Raw genomic sequence first — 11,445 nt, 5'->3', positions numbered from 1 at the left:
CATCATTGGCAATAGAAGGTACCTTAAACATCATTGGCTATAGAAGATACCCCAAACATCATTGGCTATAAAAGATAACCCAAACATCATTGGCAATAGAAACCACCCCAAACATCATTGGCAATAGATACCCCAAACACCATTGGCTAAAGAAGATACCCCAAAGATCATTGGCAATAGAAGATACCCCAAACATCATTGGCAATATATACCCCAAACATCATTGGCAATAGAAGGTACCTTAAATATCATTGGCTATAGAAGATACCCCAAACATCATTGGCTATAGAAGATACCCCAAACATCATTGGCAATAGAAAACACCCCAAACATCATTGGCAATAAACACCCCAGACATCATTGGCTAAAGAAGATACCCCAAACATCATTGGCAATAGAAGATACCCCAAACATCATTGGCAATAGATACCCCATACATCATTGGCAATAGATACCCCAATTACCATTGGCAATATATACCCCAAACATCATTGGCAATAGATACCCCTAACATCATTGGCTCTAGCAGATACCACAAACATCATTGGCTACCCCAAACATCATTGGCAATACAAAATACCCCAAACATCATTGGTAATATATACCCCAAACATCATTGGCAATATATAACCCAAACATCATTGGCAATATATACCCCAAACATCATTGGCTATAGAAGATACCCCAAACACCATTGGCTATAGAAGATACCCCAAACACCATTGGCAATAGATACCCCAAACATCATTGGCAATAGATACCCCAAACATCATTGGCAATAGATACCCCAATTACCATTGGCAATATATACCCCAAACATCATTGGCAATAGATACCCCTAACATCATTGGCTCTAGCAGATACCACAAACATCATTGGCTATAGAAGATACCCCAAACATCATTGGCAATACAAAATACCCCAAACATCATTGGCAATATATACCCCAAACATCATTGGCAATATATACCCCAAACATCATTGGCAATATATACCCCAAACATCATTGGCTATAGAAAATACCCCAAACACCATTGGCTATAGAAGATACCCCAAACACCATTGGCAATAGAAGATACCCTAAAAATCATTGGCAATAGATACCCCAATTACAATTGACAATAGATACCCCAAACATCATTGGCAATAGATACCCCTAACATCATTGGCTATAGAAGATACCCCAAACATCATTGGCTATAGAAGATACCCCAAACATCATTGGCAATAGATACCCCAAACATCATTGGCAATAGAAGATACCCCAAACATCATTGGCAATAGAAGATACCACAAACATCATTGGCTATAGAAACTGCATGTCATCTTAGTTAATATTTTTGAGATTATTTTTTATACCTTTGCAATGACTGAGTAACTTATTCACCTAACGATAACTTTTCATATGGTTTTATATGTTAGTGTTCACGTGTAGACGGTGACAGTTTTCTCACATCCAGTTTATCATTGGCGCATATTCTTTTGCGTCAAGACTAGACTAACCATATGCTTGTGGTATTATTTGTCTGTAAGGGACATTATTTGTTTGTATTCGAGCGATGTGGGAGTACTAATCACCTGTTGTATTTCTCTGAAATATGATTGTTTGACTTTACCTGTAAGTTTTTGTCTAAAATCTGGGTATATCATTCAAAGCTATTTATATAATTTATTATGAGGCAAATACTCAAGAATGTTAAGCCTCACAAAAATATAAATGAACAATTGAGCAATAGTGCGCCAAAATATGATTTCAGTAATTAACTATAAAAGTTGTGTTTCAGATAAGTGTCATTGAACTATACAGAGAGCATTAATCATTCCTAGCGAAACACAACAACCTTAAATCGTCCAGATTTAGTATTTTCGTTATATTCTCGATGATTATGTTATTCCAATTCAGCTAATTAATGTATTTTGAACATTTCCTAATTGGTTCTCAATTTAAAAATTACGTTCATTATGTGAATGTAAGAGTTCAATTCAGGCGATCCACAGAAAACATTTTCTTCTTTTTTTTTATTTTCTGCAGATTGTCAAAATTGGACTCTAATTTGTTTGGTGTTTTTTTGGTGCAATCATCAGAATCGATCTACGTAAAATATTGAATATAAAATTTGGAACCCCTCGATTGTCAAGTTGTCCCTGATACCGAATAACAAATATACCACTGTTACATTTTACATTTAAAAATGTTAAATAGATAAATACATTATTGAAGCGTGGTCATCTCATAGTGCATCTCAAGAGCTATATTAAGTGCACCATTGTCATCAGTGTCACAAGTACCATGGCCAAAAAGCACCGGATACGGAACAGACTATTTACAAAATTACCGTATAAAACACTGGAACCTACAGGGACTAGCTTCGTTCCCTAGCCTTTAACAAGACACTAGGATCATGGCCGAACAAACACTGAACACGAGACACATTACCAAGACAACGCTTCAAGATAACAAACATTACACAACTATCAAAACATCGCCATTTGGTAAATGTTGGGGTAACCAACCGCCTTGGCATGATCAGGGAAATGGATGAATCCCTCATTATCAAGAGTTGTTAACGTTCCGTAGTTTGCATTGAAAAATCATATTTGAAAACTAATATATTTTTAAAAATAACAAATCCTCAGAATATGGCAAGTGCAAGTGTAAATAAGTGAAATCGAATACATGTTCATTGTTTCCTATTACATGTCAGAGTTTTACCAGACTGGAATAAATAATGAATAGCACTTTAATGAATTAATATCGCAAATGCTTTTTATACAAACATTAAAGCTGCACTCTCACAGATTGAACGTTTTAACAACATTTTTATTTTTGTCTTTGAAAGAGCAATTTTTGCGTGAATATCTGCAAGCAAATGATATAAGATTGTTGACAGAAAATCAGATCGTGAATTTTCATATTTCGGTTAAAAAAAATAACGTTTTATGGCTTAAACCGTTACTAACAGTTTAAGAAAAATGCATAAAACATCAATTTGAACTGAAATATAAAAATCTGCGATCTAATTTTTTGTCAGCAGTCTTGTATCTCTGGTTTTCATGGATTTTCGCAAAATTTGGCTCGTTCCAAGATGTTATGCGGTAGAATGAGTTGAGGCTGAGAAAAGATACTTCAATTGATTCCCATATAATATAAACGTTTTATGCTTTCGTTGTCAACGAGCGGGTAATGCCCATTCAGCTAGCACGCTACAGAAAAGTTTACACAAACCAAACCATTTTGTTTTTATGCATAAAGTATTTTGTTTTTATGCATAAAGTATTTCTCGTGTATAGTGAACGTTTTATAGCTGCCGTTTCCAAACACTGGCCATTGGCAGCGATGTTTGTGACAGTACTTGCGGCGGGCAGCAAATGCCATATTATCGGCCAATGCGATCGTGACATGTGATTGAAGCTGGATATTTCGACTGTCACACATTTGTACCTGACTTCTGGTGCCGCGTTGAATAGACCATTTATACAGTTTGTATATATATATGATTGGGTTATTTGGAGCTTAATGAAATCGCATGTTTGTTCTATGATAATGCATAGTATATTTAAGCCCTTAATCACTCATCAATTGTCAAACCTATGTGACAACCTTTCAAAAGGGAAAACATACATGTACTTATGTCTGCATGATGTGAAGTCACTGTTCTGAAATATTCAAATACACGTTTAGAAATGTTTCTCGTGGAATGGATTATATTTACGATTAAAGTGTCATTGAATGGTACAAACAAAATTATGTCTGGCTTTAAAGCCGCTGTCTGTGAGTATGCGTCAAAGTTGGTTTACCTCAGTCGTCAACAGCCCGATCTAAACATGACCTTATTAATTGAGGCCGTTTTGGCTGATTCATTTCCAAAATGGCCGCGCCCATGGTGTTAGCTATGGCGGCATTTTTCAACTGGAAATTGCTTTTTGTTATTAGTACAGCATTTTTATTATCTATGTCTGTAAATGAAGGTGCAAGACTAAGTGATCCAAAGGTTTTGATGCCCTTTTATAGTTCCGTGGTGACGAATTTTACCTTGAAAATTAATTTAACGAGAGATGAGGCCCGGACACCAAGTTGTTACACCTGGTAATTTCGTTGAACCATTCACTTGGATTTGAAGTTAACGCGTTTGCTAAAAAATTGTCATGCTATAACGATTGTGTAGCTTGTCATTTGTTTTTGACTTGGTATTGCAGTGGTCTAAATCAGACATGTGAACCTCTGGCAATTTCAGGGAGGTAGATTTGGGTCTCAAAGCCATAAGATTGGGCCCAAAAGTGGTAAAATCTCACAATCCTTTGCATTTTCAGTCAAAAGCGATGATAGATATACAATACAATACAATATACAATACAATAAGTTTTATTTCAAGTCGGCAAGACACAAACATATGCAACATAAGCTCTGATGAGCTTTTTAACCGACCGTTAACAAGTGTATATGAGATCAACACGAGTAAAAATAGCTATAAAAGGAAAAAGTATTAGATATTTCTACATTATATATCATCTAAAAGCACACATATTAAGCATATCTAAAGCTGTGGAAAACGCTGCTGATCCTGACCAGTGGCCTAAAAACTGCTATAAGAACTTATGTAGATAAAACACTGAATTATCAATACCAGCACAAAAGTGCGACTGCAAAGAAAAATGGTTTTAAGAAATCAATTATCCCCCCAAATCAGATTTGAGAAGAACTGATCAGCAACTTTCTCACAGAGGGTAACTACATTAGCTAAACATTCTCAGTAACATATTAAAACATTTAATGAAATCAGAAATGAGATTATACGACACATGTAAAACAGAATGGATGTTATGATGTCCTAAACAGTATTACATGCATGGAACAAAAGCAGAAATATTGACTGCAAAGATGCAACAACTTTGTCACAAGCAAGCACAACTCAAAAATAATAAGCACAAGTTGACATGCAAACATACAAAGGCAAGCATAACGCATAAACTGAATAAGGCAGAAAGCAAACAAAATATTATTTGGGTATACGCACCTGTGCTGTGATTAAGTTAGAAAAAGAGAAAACAATAATTTAATTTGATGAGGAATTACAGGCAATGCATCTACAGTTTTGACCATTCCAGGAAGCCATAAGAGATTTAAATTGATTAAAGTTTGAACATGTTCTGTAGTTTTCTGGTAGTGAGTTCCACAGCACAGGGGCAGCATATCTGAAGGAATTCTTACCAAATTTAGTTGTTTTCACTCTAGGGATTTCCAAAATATTTGTGTATCTGAAATTATATTTAGATTTTCTTTTATGTACTAATTCTGATAAGACAGGAGGTGCTAAGTTATTTAGTATTCTGAAAGTTTCTATTGCCATGGTTTTCATTCTTCTTATATGTAAGCTTGGTAAGTTAACTTTAGCTAGTAGGTTATTGTACGATGATTCATAGTCATTGTAGACAAATCTTAGAGCTCTTTCCTGATTTTTTTCCATTTTTTTAGTATTATCTTCAGAACAGAAATGCCATGACATTGGACAGAAGTTAAAATTTGAAATTATAAATGTATGGAATATAGTAAGCTTATTTAATTTACTTAAATTAGACCCAATTCTTTTCAAAACATTAAGTTGTCTTGCTGCCTTTTTACAAATATTACTTATATGAACATTAAAATTTAACTGATAATCTATGTCTACACCGAGCAGCTTAACAACTTCATCGCAGGTAATATCGATATGATGAAGACGAAAAAATGATGGTTGTTACTATTTTTAGATTTTCAGAAAATATACTCAAAATATGTCATTGTTCAGGGTCTTATCAATATCGGTGTTTTTTATTGAGAAAATAGAAGGAATATTATGTCTGGCTTGTGAAAACTAAAGCTTATTTTTTTGTAAAGCAGCTGATAAATCAATCAGTCTGCCCAGACAGGTCTAGTGCAGAGTAAGTGTAGACAAATGCAGAATTGTGTATACATGTTAATTTTTGGGCCAAAATGTTGTAAAGTTTTATACAATAAAGCTAGGACTAATAATAATTTAATCCTGCTCCCAGATAGAAAAAAAATATTAATACTTTGAAAATGTTTTTTTTATAATGTTTTGAAAGCATTATTGAATGTCTTTTAGAATAACAAAGAATGCTTATTAGTAGGATGCCAATTCACAAAGAATGCTGATTAGTAGGATGACAGTCTTTAGTGCTGTAACTAATAGCACGGAGCTATAAACCATGGATTGGTAACTGCCCCATATCGGTGAAACGATAAGAAATGATAATTTACCCACAATCCTTAGCGCGCGTTCGGCAAATATCGGAAAATTCCGCCGATTTCCGATCGGTGATTAACGGCGATCTTCGGTTATTTCTGCCAACTCTGCTAATAATGCCTTGTTCGTTATATATTTAATTATAATTAATAACTGCGATTTTAATCCGATTCAATTGGACTATTATCAACTCAAATAAAAGGTCCGCGCATTTGAGTCAATTTTAATTAATGTATATATTCGGCCGATGTCGGACGTCTCGAAAATGACCACACGGTAAGATCTCGGAATGAAATCCCGCTGCACGCGTAAGTTTGAGATTATCGCATTAACACAGATGAGAGTTGCCAATACATGGTTTATAGGTCCATGCTTATAGTAACAATCTCAGTCAAGTTGTCAGGTTGTGCTTATGTAAAAAATTCGCTGGTTCAACTAAAGTCTGATTTGGATGACTGGTATCGAAAACAAACAACACAGTCAAGAGGTTTTGGGTTTAGTTTCAGTGGTGACTGGTCATAATTATTAAATAGCACAAGCCTGCAAGTCCTGCACTAGTAAAATGCTTTTCAGGCTTGCTCAAATTCAGGATTCTATAGGGCTTCGTTAAAAAGTTTGATGTGAAGCACATGTTCAAGACTTTGGGATTTTTAATCCTGACCCTCTAATATCGATGCTTTATACAGGTTTATACAGGTTTTTTTTTGCGTCAGTCCTCAGTAGTTTCTACTTTGGTTATTAAGGAATCAGACTTGATAGAAACAGACTCAATAGTGATTTGTATCAGAAAGTAACATGTTTGAATACATAACTCCGATATTGGAACTGTAACAAGTAGAATGGGCGTAACTGTTCTATAATAAAGTGTGGATAAATTATTCAATATTATACCACACATTTTTACTGCGCTTTGTCAACCACACATTTTTACTGAGCTTTGTCATGGACAACATGGAACAATAGAGCTACTTCTTCTGCAATCCTTGTAATTGAAGTTATACAGAGCTTGTATATTAATCTCAATAACTAGGGTTGTTTGTGCCATAAATATACTTCACAGCTGTCTTCATAATTGAGCCAAAATGAATGAATATAAACTCACTGTCAATATTTTCATATCTTGCAGGCGGAGCAGCCGTCTCGATGTTGCTACAGTACAATTAATAAACAGTACAGACAATGAATGTGCCCTGTCAGCAGAAATATCAGCGGTGTCAAAGTCATCCATGCGTAAAACATCTATTGTCCTTGTGGAAAATAAAGGTGATTAACTGATTACTTAAGATATTTCAAGATTCTGGTTGTTTCATACAATAATATGAGTGGTGGAATCATGTCTCAAATATAAAAATACAACCTTGAGCATACATGCCATATTTTCTGTAGACCATTCAGGGGGATTTGTTCAGAAGGCTGAAAATTCAGGGGGAGTTCGGTGGTATTCAGGGGGATTTTTTAGCAGGTTTAAGTTTGCGAAATTTCAAAGTATATTTAGATGCGAAAGTACGAAAAAATGAATTCACATAATTATATTTCGATATGAAAACCTCTTAACTTTTTCATTATACAGAACTATTTTATGTCATGATATATCCTATTCTTATGATACACTGTCATGTCATGCTGTAATACTGTACATTAAATTTAACTTCCTCCAAAGTCTTTTAAAAAATTATGCTTAATACTATCAGCTATGATGTCGTTCAGACACTAAGAGAATGGAATGAATTTTATTAATTTCTACCTTTTCCAAAATAGTAATATTTCTTTGCCTTTGATCATTTCTTCTAATTAACTGATCACTTGTTTTCTTTTGGTATTTATCAAACCTTTTTTAAACAGTCATTTCACCCTTGCGGAGTTGTTTCTTTACATTCAATTTCACTCACATTCTGTGGTTTCACTTTGTCATTATTGCCTGATGTAAAATATCTAAAAAAAAAAAAATATATTTTTTTTTTTTTATTTTTATTTTTTTTTTTTATTCCGGGGAATTTTATCTCCCGCCGGGAGACCGGGTGATGGATCGAAATTCCGGGGGATTTTTTTTCCCCGCCGGGGGATATGGCATGTATGACCTTGAGAGAAATGTTCAATGTATATAACTTAATTGCAATCATACTTTTCAGCAAAAACATTTTCTCTTCTTGCTAAATCATTGTTTGACTTTTCCTTTTACATTAGCATAATGAATGCTTTCTCTGTCTTGTTCAGTGACTGGTGAAGTGTTGAAGTGTATCGTGATTGTGGATGAGCTTTCTCGCATTGAGATTGAGACAACCACCCGACTTCTGTACCTGGAAGACTCGCCTGAAGAAATGATCGTCAGAGGATATGATTCTGATGGTAAATTACTGATACATGCATTCCCATGTTCAAATATTTAATTTATTTTCTGTAGATTTTAAACCGAAGGCTTTAAATGTTATCTGTTCACAGGAATTGTTATTTTAGCTCATCTTTTTTTCGTTAAAAAAATGTCATGGTGCTGTCATAAGTGTCTTAAATCCTGGTGTTGTCATTCAAAACCATTATTATTGTTCATAGCATAAACCATTCAAGATATTATAATGAAACATGGCTCACATGTTCCAATTGCCAATTTTCATATGTAAAGTCAACCCAATAATTCTAGCTGTAATATTTGTTTACTTATACCCCTTGATTAACTGTGTAAACTTATATATATGCTCATGGTGCTCCTGTTAGAATTTTTTAACACAAGTACTGTACACTTAAAATGTACAATTCCTTGCAAATTGTGTTTGGAAATGCCATATTTATTACAAGAAGAATTATTTCCATAATAAGTACCATAAAGTTACTGTTATAAAGCATAGTCACAGAATTACACATTTACATTACAGGAAATGTATTTTCCAGTCTACAAGGACTGGAATTTGAATGGAGTCTACACTCTGATACCTCTGGTAGCCATGACGACATTGTGGATGCTAACTCAATATTAAGGTAAGATAATTATGCTGTAAGCTAACTGAACTTATCATATGACAACATACAAGTCAGTTGTGATCTAAATCCTGGCAAACCACTTGTTTTACATTTATCAAGCATAAACCGGCAACTGATGCTGAGTGGGAAATGATATGGCAGGGTGCTGGATTGGTGCTGTAATTTTGAATTTAGACTAATATACTTGTTTTGAAAGTAACCTGCATGAGGGCAGTCATGTAACATAATGCCCATGTATGAAGATTGCTCCATGACTTCCTCATAAAATTTCATCATAATTTTATCACAGCATGAACAATTGCATTTTTAAGGATCTTGAAGTTCAGTGATTCACACTACACGACACCAATTCACATTGAGAAGTTAGAAGATCGTGACAGACAAGGGGACGTTATCCTGGTCGAGGGCATGAAGACTGGTAGTGCCTTTGTGTGGGCTAAACTGACGGACCCAGTTCACTCTGTTAGTATAAAATTATTGATATTGATTGAAAAAAGCAAAAACCCACAAGCCCTTCACTGTTTATATAGCAGGGCTTGCTCAAATTCTGTATATGTATAGCAGGGCTTGCTCAAATTCTGTATTTATATAGCAGGGCTTGCTCAAATTCTGTATTTATATAGTAGGGCTTGCTCAAATTTTGTATTTATATAACAGGACTTGCTCAAATTTTGTATTTATATAACAGGACTTGCTCAAATTCTGTATTTATATAACAGGACTTGCTCAAATTTTGTATTTATATTAGCAGGTCTAGTTGAATAATTCTTATGTCTAGCCCTATTGACAGAATTTGGGCATGTTGAATCAAAAATCTAATTTTGATGCCTGCTTAATAATTAATTGATTATGTTGTGTAGCAATAAATGAACACTTATTATCAAGTAACCTCATTAATAGGACCAAGCTAAATATGTGCAGGTTTTAAAGACCACAATGGAAATAAGGGATTTTTAATCTCTTTTTTGTGTTATCCTTAGCAATATAATGTGGTTTTAACATGGATGCATTTATTTATTTGTATTTTTATCATGTATTTAAATGCCATGTTGTGTACATTTTATTTCTGAAATAAATCTATCTATTTCTCCATAGTATTAACCCTGTCTGTCCATCCACATTTGTAAATATCTTTGGAACCATTGAAGATATCGTCTATAAACTTTATAGATTTATAATTCAGTTTATTTCTGTAATTAAACATTATTTTTCTGTCAATATGAAGAGTGTAGCTCACAGCAGTGTCCGCCTGATGGTAATAGCCAATCTGATTGTGAGTCCACCTGAAGCCTATATACTCAAGTTTGCCACTGTCAAGTACAAGGTGGAACAGATACGACAAAACTCTGTTGTTGGTAAGTTGGTGTTGATATTAACTCAGAAAATTTCTTAACAAAATCACTTTTCAATGAGTTGCTTCTACTTGAGAGAATTCATAAAAGGCTTTAATAGAGTCTTGCGATATGCCCTCCATGTTTAAAATGGTGAATACATTTTCAATATTAATGCATGCTCTTTGTGTAAAAAATAAGGATGTAACATACTCTTTGGAAAAAGTTATTACCCTTTGACCCAAAACCTTATTTGGAGCTCAAAATCTGAAATGTATTTACTTCAAATTTGGTCCAAGCTGTCTGAAGTAACTTTGTGCTGCAATAGTAAACTACTTGCTATGTTTTATATTGAATATTAATTCAATATAATGTCCTTTTCTTGTAGCAATTACAATGCCGTCTGCACAATTTTACCTGGAAGCGGTAGAAAGTGGAATCTGCAATCTCGACCCTACGACTTCAGTAGCTACAGCGCTGGAGCTCGGTGAAACTGAGGTCAAACTCATTGACAAGAGTATCCTTTATACTAAATTCACCGGATCTGTGAGACAGATGTTACACTATACGACAGCTGGTCATTTGTCAGGGGTCGGCAAAGTAATCAATTTGTTTATACATCCATGTGCTTTTATTTATTGACTAAATATGATCCATTGATAGGTCAGTTGAATGGTTGAGTGACAGCCAGCATCATGACAAACTAGTTTGTCTTCATAACATCTGCAAGTGAGTTCTATTTCAATTTGTACATGTTTTGTCCCACTTCCTGATGATGATGTTTCCAAAATAAGATATCAAAAGGTTAGGGCATACAAAACAACTTATTATGCCCCTCTTCGAGACAAACTAGTTTGTCTTCATAACATCTGCAAGTGAGTTCTATTTCACAGTGA

General features: G+C 34.4%; 1 protein-coding gene across 1 annotated transcript in view; it reads left to right on the top strand.

Moving 5' to 3' along the window:
• Positions 1-3,869: 3,869 nt before the first annotated feature.
• LOC128231816 (nuclear pore membrane glycoprotein 210-like) overlaps positions 3,870-11,445 on the top strand; it is a 42,809-nt gene continuing 35,233 nt past the window's right edge. The window contains exons 1-7 of the mRNA XM_052945016.1: positions 3,870-4,087; positions 7,372-7,508; positions 8,460-8,591; positions 9,113-9,215; positions 9,530-9,680; positions 10,444-10,573; positions 10,938-11,066. Coding sequence (XP_052800976.1) covers positions 3,870-4,087; positions 7,372-7,508; positions 8,460-8,591; positions 9,113-9,215; positions 9,530-9,680; positions 10,444-10,573; positions 10,938-11,066 — 1,000 coding nt within the window. The remainder of the gene's footprint in view (positions 4,088-7,371; positions 7,509-8,459; positions 8,592-9,112; positions 9,216-9,529; positions 9,681-10,443; positions 10,574-10,937; positions 11,067-11,445) is intronic.

The sequence above is a fragment of the Mya arenaria genome, chromosome 4 (assembly GCF_026914265.1).
Source record: "Mya arenaria isolate MELC-2E11 chromosome 4, ASM2691426v1".
NCBI lineage: Eukaryota > Metazoa > Mollusca > Bivalvia > Myida > Myidae > Mya > Mya arenaria.
This window is presented reverse-complemented; position numbering and strand designations above follow the sequence as displayed.